The sequence below is a fragment of the Muscardinus avellanarius genome, assembly GCF_963383645.1.
Source record: "Muscardinus avellanarius genome assembly, chromosome: 11".
Lineage (NCBI taxonomy): Eukaryota > Metazoa > Chordata > Mammalia > Rodentia > Gliridae > Muscardinus > Muscardinus avellanarius.
Window position 1 is genome coordinate 71,966,098 of NC_137797.1, and position 17,549 is coordinate 71,983,646.

General features: G+C 53.2%; 1 protein-coding gene across 1 annotated transcript; it reads left to right on the forward strand.

The window, feature by feature from the left end:
* Positions 1-11,500: 11,500 nt before the first annotated feature.
* Positions 11,501-15,805, forward strand: DHH (desert hedgehog signaling molecule; the record flags this gene model as incomplete). Its single annotated transcript, XM_080706379.1, has 3 exons — positions 11,501-11,803; positions 14,639-14,900; positions 15,180-15,805. 3 exons carry the CDS (start codon positions 11,501-11,503, stop codon positions 15,803-15,805), a joined length of 1,191 nt encoding a protein of 396 aa, XP_080562505.1.
* Positions 15,806-17,549: the final 1,744 nt, after the last annotated feature.

Genomic DNA, 17,549 nt, shown 5'->3' on the forward strand with positions numbered 1-17,549 from the left:
TAGCCATGTTTACATGATTTGATGTGCAATAGGGTCGGGTTGGGGGTGGGGCTGGACTAGGGGCCAACTGGGGAGGCAGGTTGTCTGTCTCCTTTGCCTCTGTCCAGCAGAACCTAAGCACTGTGCTATCCTAGAGGGGCTTTGGACCACTGGAGAGACCAAGGGGATAGGGAAGAAGAGGCTGCACACATCAGCAATAAAGTTGATCCCAGGGTTTGCTTGTTTTTTTAAAGAGCCTGTCTCTATGTCTATTTGAACAACCTTTTTCCTACTAGTACTAAGTCTACCAAGTGAGAGAAACTGAGAGATGTTTCCACCATCCTTTTTCTTCCCTGTTGTCTGCATTCTTAGAGTCCTTTGGATACAGGAATCTGGAACTAGGCCATGCATTTGGGCTATGGGACGCCCCTCCTACTTGCTTAAAGTTGGCTGGTCCCCTGACCCCTCCTCATACTCACAGCCTTGTTTCTGTACCTTGGGAATTAGGAGTAAAGGGCAAGAACACAGGAATAAGACACCCTTCCCCTGTATACCCATGCCTTCTGTCTTGTCTTGCCTGGTGAGACAGTTAGCTATGGAGTAAAAGAAGCGACTGGCTGACAAGGGTTTTCTTTCTTTTTTTTTTTTTTTTTTTTTTTTTTTTTTTTTTTTTGGTGGTGGTACTTGGATTGGAACCCAGAGGCTTTCTACCTCCAGGATATACTCATACTCCCAGACCCATTTTATATTATTTGGAAACAGGTTCTCACCAAGTTGCTAAGAGCCTCACTAAGTAGCTGAGGCTGGCTTCGAACCTGCGTGATCCTTCTGTCTCAGCCTCCCAAACGCGGGGATTACAAGCGTGCGCCACCACGTCCAGCTAAGGGTTTTTGATTCCTACTTCTGAGAAGAACCCAACCTCATCTTTGCAGATACTCATTGAATCCCTTGAAGTTCCTCCCACACTTTTTTTCTCTTCTTTTTCTGGTGGTGGTGATGGGAATTGAACTCAGAGGCATTCTACTTCCAAGCTACTCCCCAGTTCTATTGGAACCCAGGGGCTTCTACCTCCGAGCTACATTCCCAGACCCTTTTTTATTGTGGTGGTGGTACTGGGGATAGAACCCAAGGGCTTTTCTACCTCCAGGCTATACTCCCAGACCTATTTTCTATTTTATTTGGAAACAGGTTCTCACTAAGTTGCTGAGAGCTTCACTCAGTATCTGAGGCTGGCTTTGAACCTGTGCGATTCTCCTGTCTCAGCCTCCCAAGCGCTGGGATTACAAGCTTGCGCCACCACGCCCGGCGATTCCCAGACCCATTTTATATTTTATTTGGAAACAAGGTCTCACCAAAGTGCTGAGAGCACTAAGTAACTAAGGCTGGCTTTGAACCTGCACAGTACTACTGTATCTGCCTCCCAAGTGCTGGGATTACAAGCATGCACCACCATGCCCTGCTTTTATTTATTTATTTACTTATGTATGTATTTATTGTTTTTGAAACAAGTTGCTAAGGGTCTAACTAAACTGCTGAGACTGACTTCAAACCTGTAGTCCTCCTGTCTCCGCCTCTTAAGTACTGGGATTACAGATAAATGTACCACCATGCCAGGCTCCCAGTGCTTTTATTTTATTTTATTTGCAATATTGGGATGGAACCCAGGGCATTGTACCTCCAGCTATACCCTCAGCCCTATTTTCACGGAGTTGCAAAGAGCCTCACTAAGTAGCCGAGGCTATCTGCAAACCATGATGCTCTGGTCTCTGCTTCCCAAATGCTGGGATTACAAACTGCCACCATGCCCAGCCTTGTTTGTTTTGTTTGTTTGTTTATTGGTACTGGGAATTGAATCCAAAGGCATTCTACCCCAGCCCTATTTTTTATTCTTTACTTTGAAAAAATGGTCTCACTAAGTTGCAGAAGGCCTCACTAAGTAGCTGAGGCTGGCTGCCAACCTGAGATGATCCTGTGTCAGCCTCCCAAGTACTGGGATTACAAGCATGCACAACCACACCTGGCTCCCTTTTTAAATTTATTTATTTTGACACAAGAATCTTGCTAAATTGCTGAGCAGTTTTGTACATCACTGCATCTATTCTCAAATCTTCCTGTCTCAGCCTCCCAAGTACTGGGATTACAGGTGTGCCACCAGCCCAGCTTGCTTTTATTCTAATGCACACAAAGTTCTGTGCGTATTGTCCTGGGAGCTGGATGAGGGGAAGGTGAGTAAGGAATACAAAAATGATTTTTCAGCTGAATGTGGTGGTGCACACTCGTGGTCCCATAACTTGGGAGGCTGAGACAGGAGGATCATGGTCTATGGCCAACCTCAGCTATTTAGTGAGGCACTCCACAACTTAGACCCTGTTTCAAAATAAAGAGTAAAAAAGAAATTGGGGCTGGGGGTATAGCTCTGAGGTAGAATGCCCCTGGATTCTATCCCAGGCACCACACACACACACACACACACACACACACACACACACACACGCACGAAATAAAAAATAGGGCTTGGAAGCTGGGCATGGTGGCACATACATGTAATCCCAGCATTTAGGAGGCTGAGACAGGAGGATCTCAGTTCAAAGATAGCCTCAGCTACTACTTAGGCCCTTTGCAACTCAGTGAGACCCTGTTACAAAATAAAGAATAAAAAATAGGGTTCAGAGCTGGGCATGGTGGACAGCCTCAGCTACTTAGTGAGGCCCTCTGTGACTCAGTGAGACCTGGTTTCAAAATAAAGAATAAAAAATAGGGCAGAGGGTGTAGCTTGGAGGTTGAATGCTCCTGAGTTCCATCCCCAGACCCGCAAAAAAAAAAAAAAAAAAATAGGGTTCAGTGTGTAGCTCAGCGGTAGAATGCCCCTGGGTTCCATGCCCAGTACCACAATAAATAAATAAATAAATAAATAAATAAATAAATAAATAAATAAATAAATAATAAATAAAAATAGGGTTTGGGGTGTAGCTTGGAGGTAGACTGTCCCTGGGTTCAATCTCTAGTACCACACACACAAAAAAAAGATTTCCAAAATTCTTTGTGTGTGGGGGGGTACTGGGGGTGGACCAGAGGGGTTCTACCTTCAGGCTATACTCCCAGACCTATTTTATATTTTTATTTGGAAACAGGGTCTCACTAAGTTGCTGAGAACCTCACTAAGTAGCTGAGGCTGGCTTCGAACCTGTGTAATCCTCAGGTGTCAGCCTCCCGAATGCTGGGATTAGAAGCCTGTGCCACCACTCCCAGCCTCCAAAATTCTTGCTGAGCACCCTAAGGTAGTCTAGCCAGTTAGCCTTGGAGATAAAAGCTGCACTTAAAAACTGTTTTGGAGCCGGGTGTGGTGGTACACATTTGTAATCCTAGCATTTGGGAGGCTGACACCTGGAAGTCAAGGTTCGGGGACAGCCTCAGCTACTTAGGCCCTTTGCAACTCAGTGAGACCCTGTTTCAAAATAAAGAATTAAAGATAGGGCTGGGGATGCAGCTTGGAGGTAGAACGCCCTGGGTTCCATCCCCAGTACCACACACACACACACACACACACACACACAAAAGTAAAAAGGGCAGGGGGTACAGTTCGGAGGTTGAATGCCCCTGAGTTCTATCCCCAGACCCCACCCTCAAAAAAACAACTGCTTTGGACAGTGGGGTGTGGTGGCATGGAGCAGTCTTGTAATCCCAGCATTTGGGAATGAAACCAGAGGATCGCGGTTTGCGTACAGCTTCAGCTACTTAGGTCCAGTTTCAAAATAAAGAATAAAAAAATAGGGCAGGGGTGTAGCTTGGAGGTCAAATGCCCCTCGGTTTCATCCTCAGACCCGCAAAAAATAAAGAATAAGCCAGGCGTGGGAGGCAGAGACAGGAGGATCGTGCAGGTTTGAATCCAGCCTCAACTGGCTTAAGAGACCCTGTTTCCAAATAAAAATATAAAATAGTTCTGAGAGTGTAGCCCGGAGGTAGAAGGCCCCTGGGTTCCATCACCAGTACTACCAAAAATTAAAAAAAAAATAAATAAAAAGTAGGGCTGGGGGTATAGCTCAGAAGTAGAATGCTCCTGGGTTCCATCCTGGGTACAGCAAAAAAAAAAAAAAAAAAAAAAAAAAATCAAAACAACAACAACAAAAAACCTGCTTTGGCCAGTCATAATGATACATGGTTATAATCCCAGCAACTCAGACTGAGGCAGGGCCAGGTATGGTGGCACACTTGTAATTTCAGTACTTGGGAGGTGAGATAGGAAGATCAGGTTTGTAGTTGTTAAGTTGGGTCCTGCACTCATGTGACTTTGTGTCACATGACCTCTGCAGGGCAAGGGAGGGGCTGAAACCCCCCGCGAGAATTGGGCGTTCCCACGAGTAAAACCCCCATCTCGCGAGATGCATGCCTTTAAAAGGAGAGCCCGCGTCCTCTAGCTTCGGACAGGCACGTGGGCCCCACGGTGCCTCGCCCTGATCCCCGGGAGAGCCGTGCCATTAAAACTTTATTTGCCATGTGTACCGGACCTCTCTCGTGTTTTTCACACTCCGCCGTACTCACTTATTTTTATTTTACTCGCATTTAATTTTTTATTTTACTTATCATTTGGTGCCGAACCGGGAGAACTCTTGGGTCCCTCCCCATTTTTTTCCTTTTTTTTTTTTTTCTGTTTTCTCTTTTTATTTTTACTCTCTTTTTGAGCCCCGGACTCTCCGACCCGCCAGCAGCTCGACTGTGAGGTCCCACACCAGCGCTCCGCTTGCAGGCGTTGCTCCCACCACTGCCGCCGCTGCCGCCCCGTGCCTGCGTGGACTACCTCCTGCACGGGCCAGGACCTCTGCCTGCCGCTTGGACCTCCTAAAACCGCCGTTCCCGCCTGCCCACGCCGCCCGCCGCTGGAATGGGAACGCGCCGCCCGCGGACTGCGCCACACCGCGCACCTATGTCTTCTCCACGCCTGGCGTTGCTTAGACCCGCCTGCCGGGGCCGCCTGCCTCCTCCATCTAGGCGGCCGCCACTCTGCTAAACAGCCCCCAGCCCGCCAAGTCCAGCCCGCGCTCCAGCTGGTTCCTCCACTCGGACTCGCGCCCTGGCGCCCTTCACCCTGTGCCTGCCCACCCCTGCTGCCTGGGCCTGGCCATTCCGGTAAGCAGCCACATGGGATTACTGGGGGGGGGGGTCGCCAGCTTTGGCCCGCCATCTTGCACACGTGGAATCACTGGGGGGGCCGCCATCTTGGCCCCACCATCTTTAACCCCTCCCACCTCATGGCCTCACTGGAGGCCTCGCCATCCTTAACCCCTCCCACCTCATGGCCTCACTGGAGGCCTCGCCATCCTTAACCCCTCCCACCTCATGGCCTCACTGGAGGCCTCGCCATCCTTAACCCCTCCCACCTCATGGCCTCACTGGAGGCCTCGCCATCCTTAACCCCTCCCACCTCATGGCCTCACTGGAGGCCTCGCCATCCTTAACCCCTCCCACCTCATGGCCTCACTGGAGGCCTCGCCATCCTTAACCCCTCCCACCTCATGGCCTCACTGGAGGCCTCGCCATCCTTAACCCCTCCCACCTCATGGCCTCAATGGAGGCCTCGCCATCTTTAACCCCTCCCACCTCATGGCCTCACTGGAGGCCTCACAATCTTTAATCCCTCCCACTTTCCACTCCTAACCAATCCTAGGAGTCAGCGGCCATCTTTCCGGCCCGAGCCAGGCAGCTTGGCACTTGCTCTGCCTGCCAACTGCCTGCGTGGGCCAGGACCTCTGCCTGCCGCTTGGACCTCCTAAAGCACCGTTCCAGCTTGGTTCTCCGGTCACCGCCGGGACCTCTGGCCGGTTTGCCCCACCCGCCCCGAGCCAGGCTCACTGGCGATGCTCCTCGGGGCCCAGCCTCAGCGTCTGGCGCGTGCCTGGAAGCCATTTTGTCTCCACGCCGCAGGCCTGGCAAGCCACGCCGCCTGCGCGCCCCCACTGATCCCACCAGCCGCCAGTGCCGTCCACACCAGCCACCGGCATCCGCGCGCCCTGGCTCCACCGCGCCCCCAGCAGCTTCTCAGCGCTTCTGTCACAGCCAGCGCTGGCCGACAACACTATACTCCGGTAAACTGCCTCCTTCCCTTGGTTAGCGGGTTCCGGACTTGGGTCTACCGGTCCACTGGGACCTAAAAATCCAAGCGCTTGGTGACCCATTGTCCCCCGGTCCACTGGGACCACGCTGCGGATGACCAGGTCATCCTCCGGTTTTGAGAAGGAATGAAGACGTTCTTCCCTATCTCTTAACCTCTGTTTCCGAACGATTGAGCAGGGAAATCGGGGACGCCCATTTCCTGTTCTTCGTTTCTGCCCGCGAACCAATTATGGGGAGTCGAACCTTTATACTAGCAGATGCCCTGAGAGCCTGTCTGCCTTGATACGAGTTGGGAAATAGGTTGCGGTGGCCCAGGAATAGTTAGGAACTTTTATAAGCGGTCTGGTATCCTTCCAAATGCTCTCCCCCATCAGCTTCCATTTATTTTCCCGCCAGCTGCCATTTTGTGATGGCGCGTAGTCACTGCCTGGTGGTGTCACAGTCGCCATCTTGGCCCGCGCCAGACTGCAATTTTGCTGGGCGGCCCGCGTGGGCGCGCCCTAGGTGCTGTGGGAAACGCCGGGGCTGGGGCGACACCCTCTGCCCGTGGGGAGTCTGCGTTGCCATTCTTGCCGGACACCAGCCCCGGGACGCGCTCTTTGTGAGTATAGGTCCGTCACAGCTGACAGAACCTTAACATAGCATCTAAGTTTTAATTCCAGAGAGAAACAGGCGGAAATGGAGCATACACTCCGACTTTGCCAAAAAGCAGATCCCTGGTAGCTGCCCTTTGGCTGGCGGTGGCGGCTCAGCCCCCTGGAGCGCCACCTAGGTGTGGAGGACTGCAACAACAACTACCTCCAGGAGCCTGCCTCAAGTGGGGCAAAGCCACGCCTACCAATCAGACTGCTCGGCGTGTGGCCAGGAGGGCCACTGGAACAGTGCCCTTGGAAAAGGGTGAGCCCCAGGTGCCTCAACACAGGGGGAGCACCTTTCCAGACCAGGCCCCGCCGCTGGCCCTACTCAGCCTGGCTGAAGACTGATGGCTCCTGGATCCCTCAACCTCCATCCTCTTTGCCAGCTCAGGGTAGCTCTCCAGGTACTGAGTAAACCAGTCTCCTTTTTGGTCGCCTGCTCAATCTCATGATTTGTTTTTTTCTTTAATAGCCCTTGCCTGTTCAAGCCTCCTCAAGCGCACATCACTAAGCTGTCCAGGGTAACCTCCAATTCGCACTGCAGCTATGCACCCACCTGCACCCCCTTCTGGGGGACTGAACTCCTGACTCCTCCCGGCCTGGGGCCCCTGACGACGCCCCTTGACAGCAGGAAGAAGTTAGAGGGTCCAATCGTCATCCATTATCCCTACCATCAAAAGGCCGGAATGTTAAGTTGGGTCCTGCACTCATGTGACTTTGTGTCACATGACCTCTGCAGGGCAAGGGAGGGGCTGAAACCCCCCGCGAGAATTGGGCGTTCCCACGAGTAAAACCCCCATCTCGCGAGATGCATGCCTTTAAAAGGAGAGCCCGCGTCCTCTAGCTTCGGACAGGCACGCGGGCCCCACGGTGCCTCGCCCTGATCCCCGGGAGAGCCGTGCCATTAAAACTTTACATGCCACGTGTACCGGACCTCTCTCGTGTTTTTCACACTCCGCCGTACGCACATTATTTTTATTTTACTCGCATTTAATTTTTTATTTTACTTATCAGTAGTCAGACAGCAATTTAGTGAGGCCCTCTGCAATTTAGACCCTGATTCCAAATAAAAGAATAAAATAAGGCAGTGTGGTGGCATATGCTTGTAATTCCAGTACTTGGGGGACTGAGACAGGAGGATCGAGATTCATGGATGGCATTCAAGGATGGCAACAGCCTCAGCTACCCAGTGAGGCCCTCTACCATTTAGTGAGACATTTCAAAATAAAGAATAAAAAATTAGGCTGGGGTGTGGCTCAGAGGAGATGCCCCCTGGGTTCCATCCCCAGTACTGCAAAAACAAACAGGACTGGGGTGTAGCTCAGAGGTAGAATGCCCCTGGATTCAGCGGGGCAGTGTCCCAGGCTTGTAATCTCAATCTCGGTACTTGAAAGGCTGAGACAAGAGGATTACAGGTTTGTGGCCAGCCTCAGCTACTTTGTGAGACCATATTTCAAAGGAAAGAATAAAAAATACAGGGCTGGGATGTAGATTGAAGGTAGAATGCCCTTGGGTTTAATCCCCAGTTAAAAAAAAAAAAATGATTTGAGGCAGAAAAATAGCAAGTTCGAGGCCATCTTGGGAAACTTAGTGAGTTCTTATCTCAAAAAAGGACTGGGAGTGTACCTCAGAGGTAGAGCACTCCTTGTTTCAATTCCCAGTATGGCAAAAACAAAAAATACAAAAACAGCTTTGTCTAGAATGGTGCCAGATAGTTGTGTGTGTGTGTGTGTGTGTGTGTGTGTGTTTTGGATGGAACCCAGGGATATTCTACCTTTGAACTACAACTCCAGCCCTATTTTATTCTTTTATTTTGGAACAAGGTCTCACTAAATTGTAGATGGTCTAAGTTGCTGAGACTGGCCATGAAACTCATCCTTTTGTCTCAGAATCCCAAGTACTGGGAATACAAGCATGCGCCATCATGCCCGGTGTGTGTGTGTGTGTGTGTGTGTGTGTGTGTGTGTGTGTGTGTGTGTGTTACTGAGGATGAAACCCAAGGGCCTTCTACCTCCAGGCGACACTCCCAGACCTATTTTTTATTTTGAAACAGGGTCTCACTAAGTTGCCAAGAGCCTCCCTAAGTAGCTAAGGCTGGCTTCAAATCTAAATCATCCTCCTGTCTCAGGAGGGATTATAAGGGTGTGCCACCACACCCAGCTCCAGCTTATTTTATTTTATTTATTTATTTTTGCAGTACTGGGGATGCCCAGGGGAATTCTACCTCCAAGCTACACCCCTAGCTCAATTTTTATTCTTTATTTTGAAACAGGGTTTCACTGAGTTGTGGAGGGCCTAAGTATCTGAGGCTGTCTGCAAATGGCGATCCTCCTGTCTCAGCCTCCCAAATTCTGGGATGCAGCTTATTATTAATTTTTTTTTTTTTTTTTGGTGGTACTGGGGTGGAACCCAGAGGCTTTCTACTTCCAGGCTATACTTCCAGACCTTTTTTATATTTTATTTGGAAACAGGGTCTCACTAAGTTGCTAAGAGCCTCACTAAGTAGCTGAGGCTGGCTTCGAACCTGTGTGATCCTCCTGTCTCAGCTTCCCAAGCGCGGGGATTACAAGCGTGCGCCACCACACCCGGCTGCAGCTTATTAATTTTAAGAAACTTTATTTCTTTTAGTTGAGAGTGGTTGCACACACTTGTAATCCCAGTACTTGGGAAGCAGAGACAGGAGGATTGCAGGTTCACAGCCTCAGCTACTTAGGCCCTCCACAACTTAGTGAGACCCTGTTTCAAAATAAGGAATAAAAAAGGGATTCAGGCATGGTGGCACACACTTGTAATCCCAGCATTTGGGAGGCTGAGACAGGAGAATCCCGGTTCCAGGCAAAGGGCCTCACTACTACTTAGGCCCTTTGCAACTCAGTGAGACCCTGTTTCAAAAATATAGAATAAAGCCGGGCATGGTGGCGCACGCTTGTAATCCCAGCATTCGGGAGGCTGAGACCTGGAGGATCGCGGTTCGCAGACAGCCTCACCTACTTAGTGAGGCCCCCTGCAACTCAGTGAGACCCGGTTTCAAAATAAAGAATAAAAAATAGGGTAGGGGATGTTGCTTGGAGGTCAAGTGCCCCTGGGTTCCATCCCCAGACCCAAAAAAATAAAAATAAAAAAATAATAAAAAAATAAGTCTGGGGGTGGCTCAGAGGTAGAATGCCCCTGGGTTCCATCCCCAGTACAAGGGGGCGGGGTATAAAAAAGGCCGGGCATGGTGATACACAGTTGTAATCCCAGAATTTGGGATGCTGAGACAGGAGGATGGAGTTTCAGGACAGCCTCAGCTACTACTTTTTTTTTACTGGGTATGGAAACTAGAGACATTGTACCTCCGAGGTACATCCCAAGCCCTATTTTTTAGTCTTTTTATTTTTTAAACGTTCTCACTGAGTGACAAAGTGCCTCGCAGAGTAGCAGAACACCCCCCCCCCAATGCTGGGATTACAAATGTGTGCCACCATGCTGTCTCTAGCTTCAGCTACTACTTAGTGAGGCCTTTTGCAACTCAGTGAGACCCTGTTTCAAAAATAAAGAATAAGCCAGGTGTGGTGGCACAGGCTTGTAATCCCAGCATTTGGGAGGCTGAGATCAGAGGATCACAGTTCACAGACAGCTTCAGCTACTTAGTGACACTCTGTTTCAAATAAAGAATAAAGAAAATAGGGCAAGGGGTGTAGTGTAGCTGGAAGGTTGAATGCCCCTAGGTTCCATTCTCAGACCCCCCCCCAAAAAAAAAAGAATGAATGATGGAAATTGGTGGATGAAGTGCCTGTAAAATGAGACCTGAGAGGAGACTAGAGAGGGTGCACAGCGGAAGGCGAGGGGAGTGGTCATTAGCCTCTTACAGACTAGGACTTTAAGTCCCCTCTGCAACTTTGAAATGACAAGTTATTCATTTTAAAAGAAACACCTGTTTGGTGTCTCACAAGGATTGAGGGCACAAAAGTTGGAAATCCTAAACATGACTACAAGTACCAAGTTAAGTTCTGCTTCTGGTTCTAGAGAAGTTCCTGGGGAGGACTAAACTTAGGGAAAATGGTGGCCTGGCATCCATGCCTCCTGTTTCTAGTTACTGCTGAGTGTGGAGAGAGAAACTGGGGAGGACCACAGAGAAGGCAGGCTCTGGTTGTAAGCTCAAAGTACTTGGCTGGCCTTGGGCAGAAATTGGAACCCATACTTCCTGGATGACAGCAGAGGGCACCGGCCTGCCAGGGTAGGCTTTGGGAGAGCAAAGACCAATTCAGGCACCAGAGGAGGAGGTTTTGTTCCAAATTTAGGCTGGGAGATAGAAGGATGCTTATCCAGGCAGCCAAGGACTGTAAAGCTACAAGGATTTCCTAGGCAGGTGCCTGCATGGTTTCCAGGATGGGACACACTTCAGTCGCAAAAGTAACAGAGGTGAAGGTCTAGATCCCTCACCCGGTTAGGAGGGGGCGGGACCGCCCAGGGAGAAGGGCGGGGGGCGGGGCCAGGGGCCACTTAGGGCGGAGTCTGGCAGTACCCGGTCCGAGCCTTGGCAGTGGAGACTGGCTAGGCTGGCACTCACCCACTTTTCCCCTTCCCTGCTATGGTGGTCCATCAGTAGCAGGTCCCGGGGCTCCGTGGGGCATGTAGACAGAGCTAACGGCAGCCAGGTGTGCAGAGTCACAGCTTTCCCGGGCACTCCAGGGGCAGCTCTGCCCGCCACGCTCTCTGGCGCTGTGGAGATGCCCCACTGACAGGAGCGCTGGTGGGACCGGAGCGCTCTCCTTGGGCCCAGGCCTGCTGCACCCATGGCGCTGCCGGCCCGTCTGCTGCCCCTGTGCTGCCTGGCACTTCTGACACTGCCTGCCCAGAGCTGCGGGCCGGGCCGGGGCCCCGTCGGCCGGCGCCGCTATGTGCGCAAGCAGCTTGCACCGCTGCTCTACAAGCAGTCCGTGCCCGGCGTGCCCGAGCGCACCCTGGGCGCCAGTGGGCCGGCCGAGGGGAGGGTGGCCAGGGGCTCCGAGCGCTTCCGGGACCTCGTGCCCAACTACAACCCCGACATCATCTTCAAGGATGAGGAGAACAGCGGCGCGGACCGCCTGATGACGGAGGTAAGGAGGTCCCCACCTGCGCCGGCACCGCCGGGCCTCCGCCTATGGTGCCCGGGAGGGGGAGCGGACTTCATCCACAGACAGCTTTTCTTAAAGCAAAGACCTCCCCTGAAAACCCCCTCCTAAAGGAAGAAATGACCTGCTGGCTGGACAGCGGTTAGGAAATATCCCAGCTGGGAGAGGCTGGGACGGGGAGGGGAGGAGGGTCGGTAGTGAGAGTGAAGCAGGAGAGGCCGGGGCAGGGAAAGGAGGATGGCGGCAGACGAGACGGGAAATGGCTGAGGCGTGGACCGGGGGTCAGCCACCAAGCCAGGCAGGAAGGGCTGGGGTGAGCTGGGGGCCAGGAGCTGGCCGGGCAGCAGACAGAAGGCACAACCCTTACCCTGCTTCTGGTTTGATTGTGGAAAATATCTATGGGCCAAAGAGAAGAAACTGAAGGGGGATGGAAAAAGAGTGGCAGGGTCAGGTCACCAGGCCATCTACCTGAGGAGGCTGGGCAGGAATGGCCTTTGTCTCTAGAACGAGGTCCTAGAACCAGGATTGGACTATTCCTGGGCCCAAGTGACAGTCTGGGGGTAAAGCCAGTCCTCAGTGAAAGAACAGATGGGCCACCAGGGGAGCAGAGGACTCCCAGGGCCCTCACATTCAGGGCTTTCCTTCAAAGAATTAACTGGTGTGGTGGCACATGCTGGTTATCCAAGTACTTGGGGGGAGGAGGAGGAGGAGGAGGAGACAACAGGAGGATCACAGGTTCAAGACCAGGGTCAATAACTAGCGAGACTCAGCAACTTAGCGGGACCCTGTTTCAAAATAAAAAATAAAATAGGGCTGGGGGTGTAACTCAGAGGTAGAAAACCACTGGGTTCAATCTGCAGTAGCCCCCCCCCCAAAAAAAAAAATTTCAGCTACCATTAGTGAGCATTTGCTGTATCTATCATCTGATACTACTAGGTTGAGGTTGATCATGCCTTGGAAGAGAAGGACCACCTCTGGCCAGTAATGGTGTCAGAACTGGAAAAGTACTTGGAAGCCACATTCCTCCACCCCACCCCACCCCACCCCACTCCTCACTTTACATCTGAGTGCTGCTGGATCCCAGGAGGAAAAGCAATTTAATCAAAGTCTCAGAACTAGTTTGTGGCATTGCTTAAAACTAGAATTCAGGACTCCTGATTCTAAGTACTATACACTTTCCATTACACCACCTAATTGTGTATGGAGTGGGGAGGTTGGGGGGGGAAGGGAGGGGTACGGATTTCCTCTGATTAATTGCCATAGTTTTCCAGGTTTACTTTGTTAAGAAAACCTGTCCAGGGGAGAAAATTTCTTCTTGCTCCTGCATTGAAGCCTTCCTCCTACCCAAAGATTGGTCTGAGAACATTACTATGGCCCTCTCCTCTGGCTGCCACCTGCAGCAGAGGCCAAACAAGGGACAGGCTCAGGAAGGCCCCTGACAGGCCTGAGAACCCCTCAGTCCTGCTTATCTCCCACACCCTGGCTGCAAAATGCCTCATTGAGTTGGCTCTGCATTGGGCTGCTGCCCCCGCAGGTCAGGGCCTCCTCAGGGGACCAAAAAAAAAGAAGCTGGAAGGAGCTACCACTTTTCCTGCTCTCACCCCTTCATCCCCAAGCCTGCTGAGGTGGAGATGACTAGGGAAGAAGGACAGGGGGTGGGAGGGAATGTCCCCCTGGCATTTAGGAGAAAACCGAGTCCCAGGTCAGAGGTCCTAGAGAGAAGAAGAAAAGGAAGTCTTCTCTGCGCTCCTCCCGCGGCGTCGGTGCTATGGTGCGCGCCAAGGTCTCCAGCTCCGACTTGAGCCGCAGCGGAGATAACCGTGGCCTCGCTCCCCCTGGTGCAGGCTTCCAGACGCCGCTCCTTCCCTCCTCTCCACTCCCACCCTGCAGGGGGCCCCCCAGATCCACGGAAGAGCGGCGTCCAGTATCATCAGGTGCTAACCCCATGAGCATCCCTGGACAGCGATGTCGAGAGACGAAGGCTCTCGGGGCGGCAAAGCCTTAGCTGGGACCGGGAGGACTGGTCGCTCTGGGGGAGGGGACCTGGCGGGCCGGAGCAGGGATGGGAGGCGCGGCTTTCTGCCCTTTCCACTCCCTGGGCTGGGGCGGCTTGAAAAGCGCCTTTGTGGCTGGAGCTGCTGAGTCCGCTTCTCCCGGCGCGTTCCCGGCCTCGGCCCGGGATTCTCGCTCAGTTAAGTCATCCCGGAGAATGGCCATTGTACTTCGTGCAGCCCCCGCCACCCAACCCTTTTTCCAGTAGCCTTGATCCTGCACGGCTCCTCCCGGGTACCTCTGTGGGGGGCACACAGACCACGAAGGGGTTAATGCTAGGGGCTGAAAGGAGGAGGAGGAAGGAAGGAAGGAAGGAAGCGATGCCCAGTGCCAGGGAAGGCAACGAAACAAAAGATGAATCAGGCGGAGGGAGGGCAGCCCGGGCCTGGGGCGGGGGCCAGACTCAAACAGGGGCTTCTCTAGCGGAGCCAGGCCTCCCTAACCAAGTTCCACCCGCCCTCTGGACTCTGACTTTCAGGTTGGGCCGAGATCCCAGACCGAGTAGGGGTGAAGGGCGGCCTTTGAAAATGGGGTTCTAGACTTGGGCGCCCCCTCTCCGCCTCAGAGGTGACACCAAGTCCTCTACCTACGCCCTGGGAAAAGGGTGCAGATTGGCGACTATAGCTATGCAGATTTTCACTTCTCCAGAACAGTCGGGGTGGAGTGGGGCCAGAAAACAAAGAAGAATCGATGCTCCTATTCAAGTCTTTTTGCCCCCAAGGTGATGACGGTGGTCGTGGGGAGACTGACTGCTTTATTCCCCGCCAGCGTTGCAAGGAGCGGGTGAACGCGCTGGCCATTGCCGTGATGAACATGTGGCCCGGGGTGCGCCTACGGGTGACCGAGGGCTGGGACGAGGACGGCCACCACGCTCAGGACTCACTCCACTACGAAGGCCGAGCTTTGGACATCACCACGTCCGACCGCGACCGCAATAAGTATGGGTTGCTGGCGCGCCTGGCAGTGGAAGCCGGCTTCGACTGGGTCTACTACGAGTCCCGAAACCACGTCCACGTGTCGGTCAAAGCTGGTACAGTAGGGGGGGCGGGCGGTAAGGTCGCCCAAAGGGGGCTCGCTCCGGGAGTCTGAGTGTACAATGGCCCCGTGGCAATCCTCGGGGAGACCAGTCGGGCGTTACTGTGGCAAGCCACCCTCCATCTCTGCCTCGGCTGGGGACAGACCCGTGGGAAGGTGCCGTGTGCAGGACCCGGGGGTCTGCACTGGGCGCAGCCCACACCTTGGAGAATCTGAAGCCCCGTCCTGGCGCCGCTCGTCTTGACTCAGTCCTCTCTGTGGTTGCTCCCTGCAGACAATTCCCTGGCCGTGCGGGCCGGCGGCTGCTTCCCGGGAAACGCCACGGTGCGCCTGCAGAGCGGCGAGCGGAAGGGGCTGCGGGAGCTGCACGGCGGGGACTGGGTGCTGGCGGCCGACGCCGCGGGGCGCGTGGTGCCCACGCCGGTGCTGCTCTTTCTGGACCGGGACCTGCAGCGCCGGGCCTCGTTCGTCGCCGTGGAGACGGAGCGGCCCCCGCGCAAACTGCTGCTGACGCCCTGGCACCTGGTGTTCGCGGCGCGGGGGCCGGCGCCCGCGCCCGGGGACTTCGCGCCGGTGTTCGCGCGCCGCCTGCGCGCCGGGGACTCGGTGCTGGCGCCCGGCGGGGGCGCGCTGCGGCCGGCGCGCGTGGCCCGCGTGGCCCGCGAGGAGGCGGTGGGCGTGTTCGCGCCGCTCACGGCGCACGGCACGCTGCTGGTCAACGACGTGCTCGCCTCGTGCTACGCCGTGCTGGAGAGCCACCAGTGGGCGCACCGCGCCTTCGCCCCGCTGCGCCTGCTGCACGCGCTGGGCGCGCTGCTGCCCGGCGGCCCGGCGCAGCCCACCGGCATGCACTGGTACTCGCGCCTCCTCTACCGCGTGGCCGAGGAGCTGCTGGGCTGAGCCCTCGGGTTTGGGAGGGTGGGCCGGGCCGGGGAAACGGGCTCTGTGGGGGGACTGCCTCGCTCAGAGGCAACTTTCAACTAAGAGGTGCTCCCCGTTTCTGGGCAGATGGAGTTGATGGTGGGCACTCCTTAGCGAGGACTGTTGGGCAGCCTCTTCTTCGCCAGTGAGTGCCTCAGCGCCACCTGATAATAATTTTATTTTATTTACTATTTATAAATTGTAATATAACGATGTGCTCGCCCGGCCCACCCAGGCGAGGGGCCTGCGACCGGGCGTTAACACGGCCTGACAATCAGATGTCTCACGTCTTTCTGCAGATGGGCTAATAAAGGGAAGGCTTTCAGGTGCTTTTTGGAAAACAGTTCCATTCCGAGGGCAATTCAATTCCAGAGATGGGGAGAAAGGAGACCAACCTGAGTCAACATCTTATTCCTTCCTTAGCAGGGACTTTGAGACCCTCTCCCATCGTTTGCCATTCAGAGGAATGTCCCAATCCATCAGCAAGAGCCAGGCCCTTTTTAGGCTGCTGTCCCACCTCCCACCGGAAGAAGATCAACATTCTGCCCCTCTAGACTTCTAGAGGGGCCGTGCTTGTCCAGGGAGAGGGAAGGCTCATGAACATCCCTTTTATGCTTACAGGGGCTCCAGCTGGGACTCAGGCCCCTCTCAGTAATGATATTCAGAGTATCTCAGCCAGCTGTGGTTATGCCTGTATTCCCATTACTTGGGAGGCTGAGACAGGAGGATCACAGGTTCAAGGACAGCCCTAGCAATTAGCATGACTTTCAGCAAGTTAGCAAGACTGTTTTAAAATAAAAGAGGCACTGGGCATAGTGGCATACACCTGTATTCCCAAGTACTTGGGGGACTGAGACAGGAGGGTCACAATTTTGAGGACATCCTCAGCAAGTAGTGAGACTCTCATCAACCTAGTGAGACCTTGTTTCCAAATAAGAATTAAAATTGGGCTGGAGATGTAATGCTAAGGTAGAATGCCTCTGGGTTCCATCCCCAGGACCACAAAAAATAAACAAAATAAGAAGGCAAGGGAAGTGAGCCAGTATGGTGGTGCACCCTGTAATTCCAGAGGCTGAGACTGGAGAATCAGATTATTATTTTATTTATTTATTTATTTATTTATTTTTGTGGGTCTGGGGATGGAACCCAGGGGGAAGTCTACCTCCGAGCTATACCCCCAGCCCTATTTTTTATTCTTTATTTTGAAACAGTCTCATTGAGTTGCAAAGGGCCTCACTAAGTTGTTGTAGCTGATGCTGTCTTCTAACAGTGATCCTCCTGTCTCAGCCTCCCAAGTGCTGGGATTACAAGCGTGCGCCACCACACTCGGTTTAGGATCACAGATTTGAAGCCAGTCTCACCAACTCAGTGAAGCTCTCGGCAACCTGGCGAGACCCTGTTTCAAAATTTTAAAAAGCTGAGTGTGGAGGCACATGCTTATGTAATCCCAGTACTTGGGAGCTGAGACAGGATCACACAGGTTCAAAGCCAGCCTCAGCAACTTAGCAAGGCTCTCAGTAACTTAGTGAGACCCTGTTTCCCAGTAAATAAAAACAGGCTGGAGCCAGGCGTGGTGGCACACCCTTGTAATCCCCATGCTTGGGAGGCAGAGACAGGAGGATTGCACAGGTTCAAAGCCAGCCTCGCTGGTTTAAGAGACCCTGTTTCCAAATAAAAGTATAAAATAGGTCTGGGAGTGTAGCCCGGAAGTAGAAGGGTTTCC